The sequence below is a fragment of the Bicyclus anynana genome, chromosome 14 (genome assembly GCF_947172395.1).
Source record: "Bicyclus anynana chromosome 14, ilBicAnyn1.1, whole genome shotgun sequence".
Lineage (NCBI taxonomy): Eukaryota > Metazoa > Arthropoda > Insecta > Lepidoptera > Nymphalidae > Bicyclus > Bicyclus anynana.
Genome location: NC_069096.1, coordinates 15,128,423 through 15,152,932, shown reverse-complemented (window position 1 = coordinate 15,152,932; position 24,510 = coordinate 15,128,423). Strand labels below are relative to the sequence as shown.

General features: G+C 37.8%; 1 protein-coding gene across 5 annotated transcripts in view; it reads left to right on the top strand.

The window, feature by feature from the left end:
- LOC112045027 (RING finger protein nhl-1) overlaps positions 1 to 22,315 on the top strand; it is a 127,632-nt gene extending 105,317 nt beyond the window's left edge. For 4 of the 5 annotated variants that reach the window (XM_052885653.1, XM_024081068.2, XM_052885655.1 and 1 more), the window contains 3 exons: positions 5,618 to 5,758; positions 6,861 to 7,078; positions 19,495 to 22,315. In XM_052885653.1, coding sequence (XP_052741613.1) covers positions 5,618 to 5,758; positions 6,861 to 7,078; positions 19,495 to 19,708 — 573 coding nt within the window. In that variant the 3' untranslated portion in view covers positions 19,709 to 22,315. The remainder of the gene's footprint in view (positions 1 to 5,617; positions 5,759 to 6,860; positions 7,079 to 19,494) is intronic. The other variant, XM_052885652.1, reaches the window with a different exon arrangement.
- Positions 22,316 to 24,510: the final 2,195 nt, after the last annotated feature.

Sequence of the window (24,510 nt, the reverse complement as noted above, 5' to 3'; positions counted from 1 at the left end):
ACGAATATTTAATTTCTTAAAATGCACACAACTTAAAAGTTGGATGTGCATGCCCCGGACCGGATCCGAACTCATACCCTCCGGAATCGAAGGCAGAGGTCATATCCACTGGGCTATCACGGTTCAGTATTGGTCATTCTGTTTTGACTAAATATGTCGTGGTTCGCATGTTACGCCTACATGTGAGATCGCAGTTAATGGCTAAGTTGTCATTGAATAAAATAACCAAACTACCCTCATTAATGTTAAGTCACGTAGTACAAAGTACGGCAAATATTTTTCCGCGATCACCTTCCCTCAACCCTTGTACGAAACTTCGGGAGCGCTTGTCAAAGTGTCACGCGCAGTGTCAAACTTTAGACTCGGGAACTTTGAGAAGATTATGTAAATATCCGGTCGAAAAATATAGCTTTATAATGATGCTTCATTATTAAAAAGAAATGCTATTTATTATTATGCTATTTATGAAATTAAAAATTTAAAATAATCAATAAAATGAAAGGACTAAGCTGATTCTGACGAAAGTTTCACTGGCAGATAGGTGATGTTATTATTGAGTAATATAGGTATTTTATCACTGAGTTCTCATAGGAATTGGAATTACGCAGATAAATCCGGGAGGCTTTCACTAGTCTACAAAAATGCATTGTTATTTATACAAGGTGTCCCGTAAATATTACGACATACTCTGCAGGGTGGTAGCTATCATCAAGCCCTAGTAAAATATGTTAGCCGAAATTTTAAGGTTTTAAAGTTATATTGTTTTTTCTACAAAAAACAAAAATCACTACCTTCAGTGCAATTTAGTCTTACTATGTGCTGAAAAATTACTTAAACGTTGATTTTATATTTAGTAACTATTTGAATAGTTCTTTCAAGTAATGGACGTTTAAATTTTTCTACTGCAAAGTACCTAAGTTTTTTCCAAAAAACGGAACTAATTATTTTTTTAAGTTAATCGTTTTTTTTCTGTATGTAACTTTTAAAGGTCACATTGAATGTAATATGTATTAGGCAAAGTTGTTCCAAAGATGTTTTCAAAAATTATTTTCAAAAACTTCGCTACAATAGTTATTTTCGTTCCGTAAGGGGTTGATTATGTAAAAATCGTTACTTGGATAAATTTAAAAAATCATTCTCCATTGGAATTCTCCATTATACCTGATAAACAAAGGCTACATTCCCGTATTCCCACGGGAACGGGAACTACATGGGTGAAACCACAGAGCGTCGGCTAGTATCACACTAATATTATAAAGGCGAAAGTTTGTATGTAAGTGAGTGTGTAAGTATGTATGTTTATTCGTCCTTTGCGCTGCGGCTACTGAAGCGATTTGGCTGACATTGGGATTAGAAACAGATTTTACTCTGGATTAACACATAAGCTATTTTTCATCCCGGAAAAATCCATGGTTCCCGCGGGATTTTTGAAAAACTGAATCCTACGCAGAGGAAATCGCGGGCGTCCGCTAGTTACAAATAAATCTTCAACGAATCTCATCTTCAACGAAGCCATGGCTCTCTTATTTCTCTGGACATTGTACATTGATCAAATGACAGTATCGAAAGCTCTCAAGTCCAATCTAAAGTTGAAAGATGGCTTCAATTGTTCACAGAGCTAGTCTGGCCGCTGCAACACATTTCTATATTTCATGTTTGGGCCATCAGTTTCGTTATTTTTAAATTTGTTCCCTTGACGTTACAAATGTAGCTGGTTCCATGTTTCTTATGATAAATGTTTTGTTATACTCGTAGTTTGAGAGCAAGAACAGCCTAGTGGATATGACCTCTGCCTCCGATTCCGGAGGGTGTGGGTTCGAATCCGGTCCGGGGCATGCACCTCCAACTTTTCAGTTGTGTGCATTTTAAGAAATTAAATATCACGTGTCTCAATCGGTGAAGGAAAAACATCGTGAGGAAACCTGCATACCAGAGAATTATCTTCATTCTCTGCGTGTGTGAAGTCTGCCAATCCGCATGGTGGACTATTGGCCTAACCCCTCTCATTCTGAGAGGAGACTCGAGCTCAGCAGTGAGCCGAATATGGGTTAATGACGACTCGTAGTTTGCAGAGTAAAATATAAATAAATGTTTTTTTTAAACAAAAAAGAGGCACGAAAATTACAAAAAAAATAATATACAAGCACGCATAATATGCAGGTCAGGTAAACTAATTTATTAGAAATACGAGTGAGTTATACGAAATTAAAAAGGAATTAAAAAAATTAATTGTAATATAAAATTTAAATAAATAAATAATCTTTTTAACATAAAAATGGGACCGACTTCGAAGACGTTATTTTGATGTGAACACAAAATTACTAAACCGACAATGCAACGGGACCAATCTGAAAGTATACTCTTACAAACAAAAAAAGAATTTTCAAAATTGGTCAATAAATGGCCAAGTTATGAGGTAATAAACAAAAAAAAACAAAACATACGCGTTAAATTGAGAACATCCTCCTTTTTAGGGTTCCGAACGTACGTATTACAAAAACGGAACCCTTATTTTGAAGTCGATTGATAATAAATTTACTGAGCATAGCCGATGTATCACAAGGAAATGTTGACTTGAGATGCATTAGTAGAGTAGATTGAAAAATCGTGCGTAGAGGATTTTCATTCGGATCTGGGTAACGTTGTTGCTTAGATTCGTCGTTTTTATAGATAATTTAGCAAAATAAGTTTATAATAGGTTAACTTTTAACAAACTTCCAGAAAATACAAGTAGATACCTAAGTAATTTATATTCGGTAACTAATTAAATAATTAAATTTGTTAAGACCTAACCTAGAAATACTATATATTCGGCAACGATGTCACGTAGAAAACTTCGTTAGCGCGACTCACGTTAATTAGTTCTACCTGTAAACAAGCGCTATCAATCGGGAATGTCAATTAATTTCAATTAGCGAACCGAATACTAAGCGCTGAGGGGAACAAATACATCCCAACTTACCTATAACCACGGTAACATTCAACATGAAAATAAATAAAACAGCAAAGTAATTAAAACATTAATTAAGATCATAAATAGAAAATCACATACCTATTGTTTACTTGTTTAATATACAAACTTCCAAGATTTCATGGACGTCAGTTTTTTTGCACGTGTTTTTAACATAGATATTTTTAATGCCATTTATTTATTTAAATCAATCAAAACTATATGAAAAGTTTTTGATTATCAAAATTATTTTAAATTGACAACAAGCAGATGCCCGGGTCTTCATATCCGTGAAATTAAGTTTTTCAAATATTCCGTGGGAACCATGGAATTTCGGGATAGTGGCGTGTTGCTCTGCTAAATATCCAGCCAATATTACACTCAGATGTTCAAAAATTTGCCTGGACAAACAGACAAACAAAAAAATATTAATTTTAGTATCGTGTATTAGTTTAGTACTTAGTAGTGTGAGTGTGTGTCTATAAGCACTTGAGAAAACAAAGTTATTTTGAAATCCCAGACAGACATTACAATTATATTATATATGTACGTGTACTTATTGATCACCAATGAGAACAGACTATTTTAATTACACATAAGTATTAAAAGCACCAAATAATAGTATGGATCAATTACCTTTTCATAAAATTAATGTACGGAGCAATTTAAACAATAATTATTAATAAATTAGATTATTCAAATTCTTTCATGCTGGCCCAATGCAAGTAGGCAGACCTTACACATGTAGAGAATTAAGAAAATTCCTTAAAGGTTTTCTCAAGATGTTTTTCCTTCACCGTTTGAGACACGGTATTTTGTTTCCTAAAATGCAAAAAACTGAAAAGTTGGAGGTGCATGCCGCGGACCGGATTCGAGCCTAGCCCTTCCAAATGTACGGCAGAGGTCATGTCTACTCAGCTATCACAGTTTATTCTACTAATATTATAAACGTGAAAGTTTGTATGGATGATTTGATGTTTGTTACTCTTTAACGCCGCTATTACTGAAGCGATTTGGATTTCCACGCGGTGGAAGTCGCAGGCGTCCGCTAGTGCAGTATAATGAACTAATATCACGCTGTCTACTTGTAAACAAGTGCCATCAATCGGGCATGTCAATTAATTTCAATTAGCGGTCCGAATACGACGAGCCGCGGGGAATAAATCCGAAACACGATCAGTCTAGTTACTCTATTGGGAATCGGGAAATAATTGGCGAGGCGTGTGATGAAACGGGCTTAGATTTATATCGGAAATATCTATAGGCTATTGACACGGAAAAAAATCAATTCAAATAAATTCATTTGAGGATGCATGAATGTTATTCTCCTAGTTACGGGATCCGTAACTAGGAGATCTTGCAATCTTCAGTCTTTTCGCTGGAGTTTATAATAATATTATGCCCATCCATCAGTCAGTTATCCTTATATAGCAGAAGGTACGTGAATATATTATTTAACCTCTTTCGGTACTAAAAATGTATTCAAAAAAATAATTTATTAAAGAAATTTCTGGAGGATGTAGGTTCGAATCCGGTCCGGAGCATGCACCTCCAACTTTTCAGTTATGTGCATTTAAAAAAATTAAATATCACGTGTCTCAAACGGTGAAGGAAAAACATCGTGAGGAAACCTGCATACCAGAGAAATTTCTTAATTCGTATGAAGTCTGCCAATCCGCATTGGGCCAGCGTGGTCTAATTCGCCTAACCCCTCTCATTCTGAGAAGAGACTCCAGCTCAGCAGTGAACCGTGAATATGGGTAGATAATAATGAATATTCGTAAATATACACACATTTGGTAATATCAAATTGATTACCAACGCCATTTTAAAATCGGAAATCATCAAAATAATTTTAAACTAGTATCTAAATATAATAAGCGATTAATTTATAATCAATTTGGGAAGCGCTAACAGCGTCACAAATGTAGTCGTTATTATCACGGTTTACAATCGAAACCGTTTACACCGACGATCGGCACAAAGGCTCAGCTGGTGTTTACTGTTTATGGCTAATTTAGGCTGAATTTGTAGTCCGTTTAAATATTGGAAATTAATAAAAATTACCATAATCGACGCACATTTAGTGTAAATTTTGATAACAATTACTTCTATGCTAATATTATTAATGTAAAAAATTGGATGTACCTATGTATGATTCATCTAATGATGATGATGATGATGGTGATGATGATGATGATGATGATGATGATGATGATGATGATGATGATGATGGTTTTACCTGTATAGTTCCCGTTCCCGTAAGATTATGGGGATAAAATATAGCCTACGACACTCACAAATAACGTGGCTTTTTAATATATATATTTGGTAAAAGAATTTTCAAAATCAGTTTAGTAGATCCAGAGATTACCTCTTACAACACAAACTTAACCTCTTTAAAAAATTAGTATAGACTAATTATAAAAATATAGTTTTGTTTTTATTTCAATTTACAGTGATTTTGTTAATTGACTTAATTTCATAAAGTTACAGAAAACATTAAATCACGCGAAATCGACGAAAACAATCTACTAAAATTTTTGCAATTTTGTCAGGTGACTTTTCTTTGAAAAATGAAATTTTTAGGAGGCCATCTTATCTTAGTTTACATTTAATACATCACGTCTAAAGAAGCTTTCACTTAAAAGATGCTTTGTTCACCAGGTGTTTGACCCCGCCGGGCGGTTCCTGCGAGCGTTCGGCAGCCAGGGCACGGGCGACGGCAAGTTCAACTACCCGTGGGGCATCACCACAGACGCGCTCGGATTCATATACGTGTGTGACAAGGAAAACCATAGAGTTCAGGTTAGTGTTACGTTTTGGTTAATTAAGTTGTCCTAACAAGGTGTTGAGAATCATAACCTTTGTTTGACATTAATTTTCTTATATACTTTTGAGTCTATAATATTTTTATATACCCTTTTACATGATATTTGACTATCCGGCGAATGTCAATGTATTTGTCACGTGATAGAGAATATATGAGATTATTCTTAGAATAATCTCTTTGATTTGGACTGCATCCTTATACTCGTTTACTTATCTTACAGTCTGTTGACCTGTATACTACAGTTAGTTATTTTTTTATATTGTCTAATAATATTTATGGTGCTGGAATAGCGATTCTGCATTGCCTAGTATTGGTTGCCATACCAGGACTGAGGATATCAACATCAATAACCTACCGACTAAGTAGATGACCTAGCTGATGGTAAATCGCCTTTAAATTGTGCACAGACAGGCATAGATCCTAGGAACTGTATCCCTCTGTGTATCAATATAACCTTAAACACCCAAGCCTTAAATTGTGAACCACTTTGTCAGACATAGATCCTAGGAAGTGCTTCCCTTCCCTTTGTCCATCACTCTGACTCATAAACGTTAAGCCTCAAATGCTTTAAACTGTGCAACACTTTGCCAGACATAGATCCTATGTCTAGCAAAGGCATAAAGGCATAGGAAAAGTGCTTCCCTTCCCTCTGTCCATCAATCTGACTCTTAGACTATATGCCTCAAAAGCCTGTAATTACATCGGCAACCATGCTCTTCGGGCTGGAACTCAACAATGATGCTTATAAAGGATCCTGTATCAGATTTTAATGATGATTACCAAAACCAATGGCTTACCATGCTCTCGTAAAGTAAAGTTTCACACTATCACCCAACTAACCAATGAGGCAGTAAGCTCCATTTTTTTATCTTTCTTATCTCCTCCTTTCCTTCCTGGTACCGCAGTATACGTGCATTACTTCAGGAAGGGGGTGGTCTATCACGCTTCGATATTTGCTTTCTGGCGATCCCATTCGTCTCTCACGCGTCGTCCCATAATATTATGTAGCATTTTCGCCCCCTTAGCCCAGGCTAGTAAGCTCCATAGCAACACTAACTTGATGTTAATTTCCACTAGGTGTTCCAATCCGACGGCACATTTGTGGGTAAATTCGGCAGCTTCGGCTCCAAGCTGGGGCAGCTCGAGCATCCTCACTACATCGCTGTGTCCAGTACCAACCGCGTGCTGGTCTCCGACTCCAACAACCACAGGATCCAGGTGTTCGACGTGAACGGCAGGGTGCTTTCCTCGTTTGGAGAAGAGGGCTCTGAGGACGGACAGTTCAAGTTCCCGAGGTAAGTTTATAACTGAAGTAATGAATGGATTTTGCGAATAAACATCCATGAATTTAACTCTTAATATAAAACGGTCAAGTAAAAAGTGGGTAGTTACCACCTTAACGGAAAAGACGTACCGCCAAGCAATTTAGCGTTCCGGTACGATGTCGTGTACAAACCGAAAAGGGTGTGAATTTTCATCCTACTCCTATCGAGTCAGCCCGCTTTCAACATAGCGTCATCACTTACCATCAAGTGAGATTGTACTCAAGGGCTAATTTATAAAGGATAAAAAAGATTATATAATTTACCGTTAAAATCAGTTCAGCTATTCCAGAGATTAGCCCGAACAAACAAAAACACAGACAGATAGACAGATGGACAAAATTTTTAAGCTTGTTTGTGTTAGTAACGTGTATATAATACATTGTACAAGTACTTGAGGAAAGATGTAGTTTTAATTAGATTTATATGTATTGATATTATGTTTGTTAAACTACAAAATGACAAGACGCGTATGTCCAGCGGTGGACGTCTATCGACTGATACTGATGGTATAAATCATACGACGGCCTCCGTGGCGCAGTGGTATGCGCGGTGGATTTACAAAACGGAGGTCCTGGGTTCGATCCCCGGCTGGGCAGATTGAGATTTTCTTAATTTGTCCAGGTTTGGCTGGTGGGACGCTTCGGCCTAGTGGCTAGTTACCACCCTACCGGCAAAGACATACCGCCAAGCGATTTAGCGTTCCGGTACGATGCCGTGTAGAAACCGAAAGGGGTGTGGATTTTCATCCTCCTCCTAACAAGTTAGCCCGCTTCTATCTTAGACTGCATCATCACTTACCATCAGGTGAGATTGTAGTCAAGGGCTAACTTGTAAATAATAAAAAAAAAAAATAGTCGAAAGGAAAAGATGACAAAATAAATAAATGTCTCACCGGATCCTATCATCGCCAATTACAATAAAGTTTCATAACAACGTCCCTTCATACTTTCAAGTTTTAAATCACAAAATATTTAAATATTGATATCGTGTAACACAGAATTCAAGTAGAAATGCTATTATAACAAGGAAAACTTAATATTCACGATTTTGTGTAAGCGAAAGCCCAAAAATTGTGGTCGAAATTTTGACTTGAAACTCACGACAAACTTATGACAAACGGCTTCTAAAAACTCATAAAAGTTGTCGATAAAACTTGTCGTAACTCGAGTTTGTTAAGTACCTACCCATTGTTTGTTGTTCAAAGTTTTTTGTATAGGGCCTTACCTTTTGTTTATTGTTTACGAGCCTGGCGTGGCCTTGATCGATGATTCGCTATTGTGGACTTTCCCAAAGAAGATACGACGGAGTACAAAAGCGAGAATAGATCTGGAGTAAAACAATACAAGTTGTTGTGCAGATTACTTAGGAAACAACATTGAAATAAATGAGATTATACTATGAATGGTCGCTAGCTATGGGCCTCAAAAGACGGCTCATAGCCACTCAGCGAGCGATGGAATTGTGGGCTACTCTCGCCCATATCATATTATATTATGTAATATTTAAAATATTAGCGCGCGGCATTAGTGTGCGTAGTCATGTACGAGGCGACACACACACGTGCAAGCCGCGAGCGGTGCGCGCGGGCGATCGCCCGCCGCCCGGCTGACAGTCCGCACGAGTACCTACGCTCTGCTGCAGTCGGCGTTCATTTATATTTAATTTATTATTTGTGTACGCTTGTTCTATATAATAGGGACCTCATTTACCCTATACTGGTGACCCCTAAAAGGACAGAAAATGAGTGATAGCAGCGCAGATTCGACGAACACAAAGCGACCCGACGGCCACGTTACAAAGCGGGCGAAGAAAAAAGTGGGCGTTTCATCGGATGACGTCGGCAAACGTATCAAAGTGCCGATGTTTTCATCGGAGGATCCAGAGTTATGGTTCGCCTTACTAGAAGGGCAACTGGACAGCGCCGGTATCACCGATGATCAAACAAGGTTTGCACACGTAACAAATAATTTAGATATCACTTTCGCTAAAATTGTGAAAGATATTATTATAAATCCGCCCTCTCTTAACCGATACGAAAAAGTCAAGACCGAATTAATAAAAAGACTATCCGCCTCACACGAAGTAAGAGTCAGGCAACTCCTAATGCACGAAGAGTTAGGAGACAGAAAACCATCACAGTTTGCACGGCACCTCCAAGACCTGGCTGGTTCGAACATTCCGGAGGAGTTTTTGAAAACAATTTGGTGTAGCCGGCTTCCGAAACACGTGCAGACAGTTCTGGCTACGCAGCCATCACAGTCGTTGGACCAACTTTTGGACCTTGCGGACCGCGTGCACGAGATAACCGCAGCGAAAGACGTAGCAGCTACTACCACGTCGCAGACCAACTCACCAAGTGTGCACGCCGAGATCGCAGAACTTCGGAAAATGGTCGAGCGACTATCTGCAAAACTGGAGGAACGCAGCGACAGATCGAGAACTTCAACGCGAAGAGGAACTAACCATCGAGCGTCGTCACGTAGTGGATCGCGCTCAGCTTCCAGCTACAGAAGATACCCGGTATGCTGGTACCATGCGAAGTTTGGTCAAGACGCAAAGAAATGCCAGAAGCCCTGCGACTATCAGCGTTCGGGAAATGCCACGGGCAATCACTAATGGCGACAGATGATTGCCCTACCACCTCTGGTCGCCTCTTTGTTACCGATCGCGCGACGAAAGCACAGTTTCTCGTGGACACTGGAAGTGACCTCTGCGTTTTCCCCCGGTCGAATCTCAAGGAGCGCCGAGCACCGGCGGGTTACACACTGGTTGCAGCGAATGGTTCCACCATAAACACATATGGGTACACACACCTAAACTTGGACCTGGGACTTCGTCGAACTTATCCGTGGCGTTTTATAGTGGCGGACGTAACTAAACCAATTATAGGCGTAGATTTTTTAATTCATTATAGTATTATCGTAGACTGTAAGAATAAAATGTTGCATGATAATTTAACATCTCTTACCTCTGCAGGACGTACAGCTATGAATTGTGATGTTTTATCTGTTAAGGTACTCACTGGGGAATCGCCGTACCATTTAATTCTGTCACGTGATTACCCAGACATTACACGCCCAGCAGGTACACATCGCACAATACCGCATAACACCAAACATCATATTCGCACTACACCCGGCCCACCAGTAACTTGTTCACCTAGACGTTTAGCTCCCGATAAATTGAAAATAGCGAAGGCTGAGTTCGAGGCAATGCTCGCCAATGGTACAGCGAGACCTTCGGACAGCCCTTGGTCGTCCCCGCTTCACCTGGCCCCGAAGAAGGACAACGGTTGGCGGCTCTGTGGGGACTACCGGAGGCTGAACGCAAGGACTATCCCAGATAGGTATCCAATCCGGCACATACATGACTTTGCCCACAGCATCGCTGGCTGCCAGATCTTCAGCACCATCGATCTGGCAAAAGCTTACAACCAGATACCTGTCTGCGAGGAAGACATACCTAAAACTTCAATTTCAAGTCCGGTAGGTATGTTCGAGTTCCCCTTCATGTCCTTCGGGCTTCGTAACGCAGGCCAAACCTTTCAAAGGTTCGTCGACGAAATGATGCGCGGACTGGACTTCGTCTACTGTTATCTCGACGACTTCCTAATTTTTAGCAGGAATGCAGCCGAGCACGATGACCACCTACGTCAGGTATTTAATCGTCTTCGCCAATATGGAATGACAATCAACGTGTCTAAATGCGTATTTGGAGTTCCCGAAGTAACTTTTTTGGGTTATAAAATTTCCAAGAGCGGGACTAAGCCATTAGAAACGAAGATACAAGCCATACGAGACTTCCCTCCACCTAGGGACGTTAAAGCACTGAGGCGCTTTCTAGGCATGGCCAATTTTTATAGACGCTTCTTGCCAAACGCGGCTCTGATCCAAGCACCTCTCAATGCTCTCCTTACGGGAACGAGCAAAGGTTCCACCCCCATCCACCTTACAGGTGAGACATTAAGGTCATTCGAAGCTACAAAAGACAGCCTCTCAAATGCAGCCCTCCTTGCACATCCGGACTGCAGAGCTAAATTAGCATTAGTCACTGATGCTTCAGACTTGGCTATAGGGGCGGTCTTACAGCAGCAACATGATGATGTGTGGCAACCCCTTGCTTTCTTTTCCCGGAAATTAAGCCCATCCCAGCAGAAGTACTCACCATACGACCGTGAGCTCCTCGCGATTTATGAAAGTATCAAGTATTTTCAGCACATGGTCGAAGCTAGGCATTTTACGGTCTATACAGATCACAGACCAATATGTTTCGCCTTCCACGAAAGGAAGAAGAATTGTTCCCCAAGACAGTTTCGTCATTTAGATTTTATTTCGCAGTTCACGACGGACATAAGGCATATATCAGGGAAAGACAACGTTGTCGCTGACACCTTATCTCGCGTCGAGGAACTGGCATCTCCAATCTCTTTGACTGACTTAGCCATGGCTCAAGATAAAGACCCAGAACTGACTCAGTACCTCAACAGCGAAGAATCTTCTCTTCGTCTGAAAAAGATGAATATACCTGGCTGTCGCGTACCTCTGTACTGTGATGTCAGTACAACGACGACCAGGCCATTTGTCACAAAAGACTTCCGTAAGCGAGTCTTCCAAAGTTTACACTCACTAAGTCACCCCGGAGCCTCTGCAACCGCCAAGTTGGTAGCCGAGAGATTTGTATGGCCTGGTGTAAGAAAGAACTGTCGCGAGTGGAGCAAAACTTGTTTAGCATGCCAAAGGTCAAAGGTCTCTCGACATGTTTCTTCTCCAATTGGAACATTTGACCTTCCCCGTGCACGTTTCCAATCCGTGCATATTGACCTAATCGGCCCTCTCGCGGTGTCGCAGGGAAATAAGTATTGTCTTACTGCCATTGACCGATTCACCCGATGGCCTGAGGTGATACCTATCCCCGACATCACTGCGGAAACCGTGGCAAAAGCTTTGATCTCCGGATGGATTTCCCGTTTTGGCGTCATGGAGAGCATCCTGACAGATCGAGGTGGGCAATTCCAGTCAGCTCTATTCCAGTACCTAGCTAAAATGGTTGGATTCCGTCACAAGCGCACCACCAGCTATAATCCAGCTTGTAATGGAATTATAGAACGCTTCCACAGACAGCTTAAGGCGTCCATCACCTGCCATGCTGATCACAACTGGACAGAAGTCTTGCCTTTGGTGCTACTTGGCATTCGCAGCGCGTTCAAAGAGGACTTACAAACCTCTTCTGCCGAGTTGCTATATGGCGAACCCCTCAGGCTTCCAGGTGAGTTTTTTGACCCTTGCACGCCCTGTACAACAGATATGTCTGATTTCACAGCGCGCCTCAGATCTTTCGTCGGTAAGTTAAAACCTGTCCCCGCTTCACGGCACAGCAAAAATAATATTTTTGTATTTAAAGAGCTCGCGACCGCGGAATACGTCTTCCTTCGTGAGGACGCCTCGCGTTCGCCTCTCCAGCCAGCTTACAGTGGCCCTCATAAAGTTATCTCACGAGGAGATAAAACATTTACACTTTTATTAAAAGGTAAATCTGTCACAGTCTCCATCAATCGTCTCAAACCAGCATACACACAGACTGACACTTTTTCCATACCCATTCATACCCTACCTCCCCCTCCTAAGCCTCCCATAGCTAAACCACATCAAATAACACAACATCAAATACAACAAAATAACACCACAAATCAGGAAACTGTCAAAAAGTCTCGTTCAGGCCGTATAGTTCGTTTTCCCGATTTTTATCGACCGACTTAAACTAGTAATCAAATAAAATCAAAACGTACTTCGGAAATACGCAGCCGAATCAAAGACCTACTACACCGGGAAACCGGTTTAGCGATAAGGCGTCGCACGTAGCTCGCTGCATCGACGTTTTAGCGAACTTTAGGTAATTAACTACTTTATTACATTATTACATCGCGAAAGATTTACGTTTTCCAAATTAATTAATATATAGTTCGTTTTGATTTTATTATATTGTTATTATTTGTGTTTTAATTTATTGGTTTTGTTATACTTAGTTAAAATTTTATATTAGGTATATTAGATTTCGTTTGTTATTAGGTATTAATAATAGCTAATTAATTATCATTTTACGATAACACTGCTGCCTTAACTATAAGGTAAAATCACAACACCGAAATGATTTAAAATAATAAAATATGGTTGTTATTAAAAAAAATAGTTGTATAAGTACACAATTTACATGTACCTACAATCATCGACCTTAACTAGGTCTCTTGGGAGGGAGTGATGTGGGCTACTCTCGCCCATATCATATTATATTATGTAATATTTAAAATATTAGCGCGCGGCATTAGTGTGCGTAGTCATGTACGAGGCGACACACACACGTGCAAGCCGCGAGCGGTGCGCGCGGGCGATCGCCCGCCGCCCGGCTGACAGTCCGCACGAGTACCTACGCTCTGCTGCAGTCGGCGTTCATTTATATTTAATTTATTATTTGTGTACGCTTGTTCTATATAATAGGGACCTCATTTACCCTATAGAATAAATGACTGTGGAGTCAGCTAAGCTTAGAGTTTCTCTGCGTGTTCGAATCAGAAATGAGGAGATCAGCAAAAGTACCAAAGTAAGCGAATGCGAAAAAGCGAAACTGAAGTGCCAATGGGCGAGACACGTGGTTCAAAGAGGCGCTGTGCTTTGGCGTCCCAAGGCGCTAGATTGGAAACCTAGCGTCGAAAAGCGAAGTGATGATCGACTCCAAACTAGGAGAAGGAGAATCCATGACGTCAAGCGGGTAAAATTAAGACGCTGGGTGCATTCGGCTCGAGCCTTAAGTCTTGGAAGTTTTTACGAGAGGCTTTTGTTCTACAATGGACGGAATGGAATGATAATTAACTATGAATGAGATAAACTTAAGGAATAGGAGTAGGAGAGAGTATCAACTTCGCAACCGTCCCACTCTATTAAGTTTGGCTTTAATCATAAAATTTTAAACATGCACACTTTTCTGATGATACATTTTATTATGATTGGTTGCTTAACATAATCCACTAAGCGTATAATAGGTGAAAATAATCAATGACATGCAATGTTCCTCCATCGTACATTAAGTTTGTCTGCCGCACTCTAGTAAATCCCAAAACATCTTCGGCCCTATAACGCCAGCTTCAACACTTTTTCATAGAACAAACAATGAAAATATGTGACCCAAAAAACCTTTTTGAATTCGTTAAAAACCCTAAATCAGTGCAGGCTAAGATAGCCCCTTTAAATGTATTATACAACCTTCGTATTCCCACAAAGTCTTAGTACTATAGCTCGAGTGATAGACTACGGTCTCAACTAGATTAGTGTCCAGAGATTTGAGGGTAAGCTCCGTGCAGTGTACGACATTAACATGACGTCATCTTAAGCGGCCATTACTGCATCTACGCGGGTGCAACCGTGCAGCGTTTAACGTCTGACAAATCGCTACGCCATTACTGATGCACCAGGCTTATCGTTACCGAGACATTAACTAAATAGACGATTTAATTAAAACAAGTGGCCCATAAATGTCGAATTCGACTGTCTTGCGTTTAAATGTCTGCTAAAGGAGAGTTATCTTTTTTAAACGGATACTCAAATGCTTCTATAGTGGTCGAAAACAAATGAAATCGGGGAGAGAATTTGGTGACGTAGTTTTGTAACTATTATATTATGCATATCTGAAATTTAATTACACCATTGGATAATTAAGTGCTCGAAGATCGATCGATTTTGTCGAATCGAGTGATTTTGAGTCTTAATGTTATAAAGGAAAACAGGAGACCTATGTCTAAAAATATGTTTTTTAGCTAAAAGCGTCATAGTTTTACACGCGGACAAATAAAACTCTAAAGTTCATGTTAATTTTCAGTTTCTTGGGAATTTATGCAAGGATGAAGTTCGACTTTGACGTGTTATTACATTCATCTCAGTATAAAATTGGTATAATTGTTCTCCAGTCTTAATAGACCTTAACCTTGCAAGAAATTAACAAGAAGTTCAAAATTTCCAGGAACACAAGCCACAGATTCTTGAGAATTTATGCACGGATACATTTCGGCTAACTTGATTGGACTATGAAACTCTCTGTATTTCCAAGAATTCGGGAAATGATTTTAATGTCAAGGTTACAAGAAAAATTTTAGAACACAAAAATTCATGAAATATTTTAAAATAGTAACAATTCATAGCTTCAAACGCTAGAGCTAAAACCTTCCCTTAGACTGTAAATAGGTGGACTCATCACCCAGAGGATTCGATCCCCTCCTGCTGAATTGTTGTCGTATCCACTCCTAAGACAGTCTTTCTGAGTTGAATTCGAGGGGCAATATTGGTTCTATTTAAATGACATAGCAAGTATTCTTTTAAAAAGCATGTGTTTTATAAATCAAGAGTTACATCAAAGAGAGTAAAACGATATAACCCACAACGCAGTATCTGTATAAATTTTGAATGAAGCCCTAATTTGTAGTGAACTCGCCTGTCATACTAATTATGGCGTCAAAGGACTCTATCGATTTCTCGTTAGCTATAATAACAGGGCCATTTCAGACTTCAGAATTAATTGAAAACGGAGCCAAGCATAAAACCTCCTATTACTTTATTACCTTATAAATACCCCCCGCTTTTTATTATTTTGTGTTCCTGCCAAGGCCTCCTAAACATAGATTAGAGATTTATTTGGATCTTAGACCACCACGCTATTCGAATGAGGGTTGGTTGGCTTAATTAATTTGCTGGCTGGGTTGCGGTGGCTTACGAAACGTTGCATGGACTAGGAGGTGCATGCTCCGGATCGGATTCGAACCCACACCCTCCGAAATCGGAGACAGAAGTCATATGCACTGGGCTATCACGGCATAATAAAATATACCAACGTATTAATTTTGATTTACTCTATTTATTGCTGAAAACCGCAATAAAATCCGTTTCGTAGGTAGGTATATTTTATAAGATCCTTACACACGCGGGAACAGACTTTGTTTTACATTATGTTAAGAAAACTAACTAGCCGACGTCGCGCAATTTCATGCTTGTATTGCGTTCCCGCGGGGATACGGCGATAAAATAACCTAACCTAACCTAACCTATAACACACGCAAGTAACGTAGCTTTCTATTGGTAAAAGAATTTTGAAAATTGGTTAAGTAGATCCAGAGATCTATACAAACCTCATAAAATTTACCTCTTTATAATATTAGTGTACAAGTAAGTATAGGTGACACAGCTTTGAACTATGTTAAAGTCAATTAAATCATCGTTTATTGTAGATACTCGTAAATATAAATTGTTAACACATTAATACGTTAACCAAACTAAATAAAAAAACAAAGTTAAACGGCCACAAAGGCTATTACCAGGAGCTTTGTTAGAGAAACTCGAGGTAAGTTGACAATAGATCGAAGTCCTTGGCCAGCGTAAAGCTATTATCGTCCCCGTGATTCGAGCGAATGCCTCATTGTACGAAACGACCTACTTTTAGTTAAGCAAATACTTAATGATCACTTACGCGGTGGCTATTGATTTTAAACCAACCGATATTTCACTTTGTGTGATAAGATTTTGTGTGAAATTACGTGGATAGTCGTTGGTCCCAGGAACAAAATATTTATTCATGACCATACTGCTTTTTGTATGTGATATTCGTGGTAAGTTGGATATCTATACTTCTATACTAATATATAAAGCTGAAGAGTTTGTTTGTTTGTTTGTTTGTTTGATTGAACGCGCTAAACTCAGGAACTACTGGTCCGATTTGAAAAATTCTTTCAGTGTTAGATAGTCCATTTATCGAGGAAAGCTATAGGCTTAAGAGATATTATCTCCGTATTCTTACGGGCACGAGAACCACGCGGGTGAAATCGCGCGGCATCAGCTAGTTATGAATATAGCGAACCATGCTGGTGGGGCGCTTTCTTTTCAACCCTTCTTTCAGACTTTGGTGCGTTCAGTAACAAATATGCCGTCTGACAGGTTACCTACCACAAACAAGGGGTAAACTATGTTGGAAAAATTTTTAGGGGCACAATATGATAATTGCTATCGGACCCTCCGAAATCTGGAAAAATGTTTAAATATTTCCTTGTATACGTACATGTACATTGTGATAGCCCAGTGAATATGACCTCTACTTTCGATTCGAAAGGCGAAGTTCGAATCCAGTTCGAAGCGTGCACCTTAAACTTTAAAGTTATGTGCATTTTAAGAAATTAAATAGAATCAAACAGTGACGGAAAAACATCGTGAGGAAACCTGCATACCTGAGAATTTTCTTAATCCTCTACGTGTCTGCCGATCCGCTTTGGGCCAGCGTGGTGGACTAAGGCCTAATCTCGCTCATTCTAAAAGGAGACTCGTCCTCTACAGTGAGCCTAATATGGGTTGTTAATGATGATGATGAACACTGTGTTTTTACAATAATTTCTTTATAACTCGAGAACTGACATTTGCCAGTCATAGAGACATCACAAACATGCATATAATGAATGTGTAGTTTATAGAGTTACAATAAGTTTGATATTATATTTAATGAATTATTGTAGATACCTCGTTTTTTTTTAACTTAGAAAATTTCTCACTTTTCGTCTGTTGGTATAACTTTAACAGTGGATTGTGCCATCCTGTCGGCAAAGATATAGGCAAATTACCGATGCCTCGTATTATTATCGTAAAATTACCTTTCAAAAATTTGTGTGCTACTATCTGAATAATATTTGTATGTATATTCAAGTGTTAATTAAAACAAATAAACAGCTTAAGTATTCTATAAAACGGTTTTTATACAAACAACACGCATCAAAGGAAAACCTCTAAACCTTTAAGTGAATCCCAGTGAGTCAATCACTAAGTAAGTTATAAACTTCTAAAATCTTAAAAGCGGCAAACAGTCCTTACCGTCAAGTTATTCCTGTATCAAATAAGCTCTTCCTAAATTGAGCATGTAAAGGGTTATATTTTTAGCTCGGCTTATCGTTCAACGCCCACAATTTAATTTAATTTAATATTCTCACGATTAATTACAGCTGCTTGTTGTTTTGAATAATGTCTTGTTTCGAAGTTGTGTGCGTTGTATCATTTATCATTATAGAATTCAATGTAGAGAATACTATACCTGACACCTGTTTTTTTTTATTCTTTACAAGTTAGCCCTTGCCTACAATCTCACCTGATGGTAAGTGATGATGCAGTCTAAAGTTTCTACCTTAGACTGCATCATCAGCGGGCTAACTTGTTAGGAGGACGATGAAAATCCACACCCCTTTCGGTTTCTACACGACATCGTACCAAAACGCTAAATTGCTTGGCGGTACGTCTTTGTCGGTAGGGTGGTAACTAGTCACGGCCGAAACCTCCCACTAGCCAAAATCATTCAGTTGTCAATGTTCGTGAAAAAGTATTGCTTCATAAAAAAAAAAAAAAATCAAAAATTCATTTATTTCAAGTAGGCTCAGTATACAAGCACTTTTGATACGTCAATTGACTATTTGTAAAGATTCTACCACCCGTTCGTTACTTCTGTTCAATAATTATGGTTTCAAGACGTCCTTTTAGGGGCTCCTGGTCTCATGCCCAATGCTGAGAGAGGCCTTAACATGACTTTACGTAAAAATATAACTTTACTTTACTACGAGTAAAAGTATAAATTATGCAGTTTTTAAGTTTATCTGTCTGGATACATTATGTCCGTTGAGATAATATGAACCGATTAGCCTAGCAAATTTAACATACTAAACAGCCTAGATTCCATCCATACTATCAATATCTAAAAATATGCGAAACTAAGTCTGTCTGTATGTCCGTAACCTTATCATGAACCACTGAACCGGTTTGGACGAAATTTAGTATAGAGATAAATTCGATCATGGAGCAGAACATGGAAAAACACAAAATTTCATGCAAACAGAGTCGCGAGTGAAGCTAGGAGAATACTAAAATCAATTACCAATTTACTCTGGTTTGCACCGCTATTTAGAAATTCCAACGCTCTTAGAAAAGCTTAACAAATAAAGTCAAACACAAAGAACGTTTGTCAAAGCTTCCCGATCCAATGTCCTCCGTGCTATTAACTGTGGAAGAATTTAAGGGGTTCAAGCGAGCTGATAAACTCGAATCTATGCAGACTTGAAGGATAAACTTTTTCCTTTCTGGTAAAGCCAAATATACTGCAACTTTGCATCTTAAAAACTATCGACTGGTTTCAGATAAAAAACTTTAAATATCGGTTAAAGATTTTGTTTGTCTCCGATAGTTTGAACCCTATTGGTTGTTTGCGTAACCAACCAATGGGGTGAAAATTGCTTCAATGGATCGCTTAGCTTTTCAAGTAGACTGTGGCCTGTGATGTAATAGTGGGATGATAATGAAGATTAATTTCCATATTTTCGTCCCCAGGGGTGTCGCAGTAGACGATCAGGGCTACATCGTGGTCGCTGACTCTGGTAACAACAGGATCCAGATCTTCCACCCCGACGGCGCCTTCTTGAGAGCGTTCGGCTCCTGGGGCTCTGGAGACGGAGAGTTCAAGGGTTTGGAGGGCATCGCGGTGATGTCTGGTGGAAACATCATTGTATGCGATCGGGAGAACCATAGGGTGCAGGTGTTTTAAAGGTAATTTACAAAGTCAAAGTCAAAGTCAAAGTCAAAGCCAAAGTTAAAGCCAAAGTCAAAGGCAAAATTTATTTCAACTAGGCTTAGAACTCGTATTGCACTTTTGAAGCGTTATGTTACGCTATGAGATAAATGTTGTCGAAAACTTAAAATAAAGTTAAGAGTATTTCCACCGCGCCTTAGCCTGACAAGAGCTAACTACAAACTTTGGTTTTTTTTATTTATCACCATTTTTTAATGTTCTCTAAAACTTAATACCCAATCAGTGCATAATAATTGCAAGCCTTTACATCGTTAATCCTAAACATTATAATAAGATGTTTCTAAAAGTTTGTGGTCAAATTGGAGGCTAAAAAACTAAATTCCACGCGAACGAAGCCAAGGGTGTCCGCTAGTTTGTCTATAATATCGCTCTCTTATTCGTCACATTGGAACATAATCGTTTTTTTTTTCAGATTTCTTGTAATCGATGAACATAAGCCAAAAAGTAATGTTAACCATATTGAGTTTGTAAATAAATGAAAATACGAGTAAATAACTTGAAATAGTAAGACAATATGTACCACAGACTCATAAATATCGAGGAAGATTATTATTAATATATGGACATTTATACTCATTTCCTATCTCATAACTTGGCTTATATCAATATATATCCTTCTTATACATATATAAGCAGATAAAGTTTCTATTTGTCGCCGATAGATTGAATTTTATTGGTTTTCTTGTCAAGTTGAACAAGTCAAAGCAAAGCTTGATTGGGACTGCTAATTATTATGTAATATAAAATAATCTCCTGTGTAAAATAATCTCCTTATTATTCGCGGAAGTACGATTTTCTGTAATTAGCAAATTATACACAGATGGCTAAAAAATACTTGTTCAGTCAAATTTTATCCAGGTTAATTTTTAATATAAGTTTAAAATTTTTATCCAGGTGAGAAAATTTTATTTTCAACGCTCGAAAGTGTGAATAAAAGTTCAAATTAATTCGAATCAGTAGAATCGTGTTACTGACAGCGTATCATTTGCGTTCTATATTGTATATTTGTTTTTTTTAATTTAACACGGATATTTCGAGGCACTTTTTATTTAAATCACTTAGTAAGGCTTCGCTTTAATCGAATACGTGATTAATTATTATGACCGAAATAAATCGTTGTCAATTAAATTAAAATACTTTTGAAAAGATTTATCATTCTATCCTTTTTTGGCATTGTATTTTCCATGCAGAAACTAAATAACCTACCACAAATAACACTGCCCTATTGATTCTCTGTATTTCTCACTGTATTTTATAGTTATTTACTATTCAATTATATCTATGACATAGTTGGAGATGCTTTGATCTGTAATTGGATTTGATGAACTACAAATCTCATCATTAATTATTATAAAACGTTATTTTCTCTCATTTATTATTTTTAAATTAAAATTAAACACTATTAATGTTAAAAAAATAAACTAGCTCCCCCGTTTCTGGGCTTTTAAGTGCCCAAGCAACCGGTGGTCAGGGATTCAGAGTGAGAAACCTCGTTACTCTACTTACTAAAGATTACTGCCTAGTGCCTTTTGTACCCGATGCTTGATCCAACAGTCAAGGGAAAGCTTCTTGAACTTTCAAAAACTGCCGGTATTTGACTTCATCACAAATTTTAAAAAGTATGTCATATAAATTTTAATCGTCATTGCTTACTAGTATAAAACTTTTCTAGTCAGATTTAATCAAAATATAGTAGAATATATTAAATGTAATCGCCATAGAGTTTTGCCAAAAAACTATATTTATAATAATATAATCATATAGATTTACAAAACTTTTCGTAACAATAATTTTAAAAAGCCACGTATTCATTTAAAAACATTTCTGAGAGGTTTACTATGTAATTTATATATGTAAATCTAAATTATGAATGTTTGTATTAAACCCGTATTTACATTATGTGTATGTTGTTATGTACCTTGAAGATTTGACTGCTAGTTGGTTTTTGTGAATATGAAATTCCCTCATGCATTTGTTTTATAAAGATGTATTGTCGCTTCAAACATGCGTTATGCAAAGCATTCTTTATTATTATTGAAAAAGCAGCAATTTCAATATTATGATTGAAAAAGCAGGTAAAAAATTATATGAGACAGGTTTCATTTCTGTAGTTGGCTTCCCTAAAACTTTTACAAGCTAAAGATTTTGTCTGGATTGTTTGTACAAAGCTAGGGTCTAGAATGCCCTTTGGAAATCGATTATTCCTTATTATTATAATTTCAGTTTTATTACTATTTAATTTAATACATGAATAAGAAGGCAAACATAATAATCAGTCACATTTTAGACGCGTCTACACGTACTATCAGGTGAAATTATTATATGTACTTGTCAACAATTTAAATGTGAATACGTGGCTTAATATTTTATATGGGCACTTGAAAAAAAAATACTTTTTTATGTAAGCTATTAATATACGTTAACGCAAAGCTTTTTGAACGAATTTTAATTTTTAATGTTATGATGGTATGAAATTTTAATAGATTTTAAGGTTATTGACTATTATTGAATACAATATACTGTATGCTTTTGAAGTTCGAAATAAAATTTGTTAATAAATAATGTTGTTTTATTTTTAACTAACATTTCACCCTGGCTTTGTATATAAAACAGAGTATTTATATTTTGCTGAAAACGATGGTCTACATTATAAAGATAATTTTACAATTCAAAATTACACGGCTTACGCAAGTAATGGTCGAAGAGCCCGAGACTTTTATCTTTTTGTCTTTTGTTTTTCAGCCCAAACCGCCTACAATCACACTAATATTATAAAGGCGAAAGTTTGTGTGTAAGTGTGAAAGTGTGTAAGTATGTTTGTTCCTCTTTTACGCTGCGGCTACTGAAGTGATTTGGCTGAAATTTAGAATGGAAATAGATTTCACTCTGTATTGACACATAGGCTACTTTTCATCTCGGAAAAGTCCATGGTTCCTGTGGGATTTGTGAAAAACTGAATTCCAAGCGGACGAAGTCGCGGGCGTCCGCTAGTAGTTCATAAGTACGGCAATTAACATTGGAGTTTGTAGTCATCGTCTTCCTTGTCCTTTGTCCCTTTCAAAATTCATAATTCAAAATTCATTTATTACAAGTAGGGTCAGTTTACAAGCACTTTTGACACGTCAGTTGACTTTTCGTAAAGACAGGAAACTCAAAAGTTGCTCTTTTTAAAAAAATCATACAGTATTATAATATACAATTGAAGACAACATTACAATTTCTTATAGTTTTACTTCCTGTGTGAAGGTGGAAGCTGATCCAATGGCCTCCAAGTGCCTTTATCTTTAAGGAACTCATCAATGGTGTAGTAACCTCGACTAAGTAAATGTTTTTTAACACATTGCTTAAAGCTATGTATTGCCAGGTCCATTGAAGTCTGGTTAGGTTTTGGAACTATCAAAAAGAAAGCTTTCTACATCTTTGCTGTAACAGAATGATAGGCATCCGATAGATTTAATTTTACGTTAGATAAAATTTAATAAAATCGATGTGAACCGTACGATCTGTACTATGCGGATCTGTGGACACCGGCCTTTATTTAGCTCTATCCGTGATATTTACTACGATGTTAGCTAACATTTAAAGCAATGAATCTAAATATTCAGTACTTTGTTGGTGTAGTGTACCTAAACGAGTAGGTACAACTTAACATTCATGTAATGAAGTAAATAGAATCGTTATCAACCCATATACGGCTCACTGCTGAGCTCGAGTTTCCTCTCAGAATGAGAGGGGTAGGCCAATAGTCCACCACGCTGGCCCAATGCGGATTGGCAGACTTCATACACGCAGAGAATTAAGAAAGGTTTCCTCACGATGTTTTCCTTCACCGTTTGAGACACGTGATATTTAATTTCTTAAAATGCACACAACTGAAAAGTTGGAGGTGTATGCCCTGGGCCGGAATCGGAGGCAGATTTCATATTTACTGGGCTATCATGGCTCAAGTAAAGCAAATAGAATAGCTTTCATTAATTAACTTTGCACCCAACGACTTTGTTGCAAAGAACCACATTTTCACGATAAAAATTTTAGTAAATTTTAAGTACCTGCTTCATATTTGAAATTAAATAAACTTTCTACATGTGCTTCAGTCTTAATTGCTACACTTTTGCAAGCTATACATTTTTAATTATAAAAAAAGATGATACAATTTTCAGACGCACTTGAAAATATTAATTAAAATAAGTCGAAAGCGTCAATTCTAAAGGGTCTCATTATAAAAGGACCCAGCTAAATAATAATACTGGTGTTAAGGGTGATAAAATTGCTGATATAATCATCATCATCTTTACTGTAATGGAAGTAAATCACTGTCTCATCAGTACACTATTATGGCCAGCAGCGCACGTCCGCCATATCATGCCATGGGAACTTAGAAGAACGTGAAATCTTTATGAAGCAGCGCCATCTGCATTCTAGATTTAAGATTCCAGGATAGTAAATACAATTACATAGATGTGTACGTACTAGAATGTTTTTAGAGATTAAACCCGTGTAAGTACGGAAAAAAAGAATTATTTATCTATTATATATATATTTTAATTTTGACGCGTAATAGAAAGAATGTGTTTGTCTTTCTAATGCAAAGGGATTATTAAAGAAAAACAGTAAGTGTACATTAAATTCAACGATTTTCCACATAGTCATTTGGCCTAGTGGTGCATAACAAAGGTACAATATGATAATCCTGAGTTCGAGCCCGGGGGTAACAAAGGAAAACTTTTTGTCTTTTTTTTTGTTTTTCTCAATTGGTT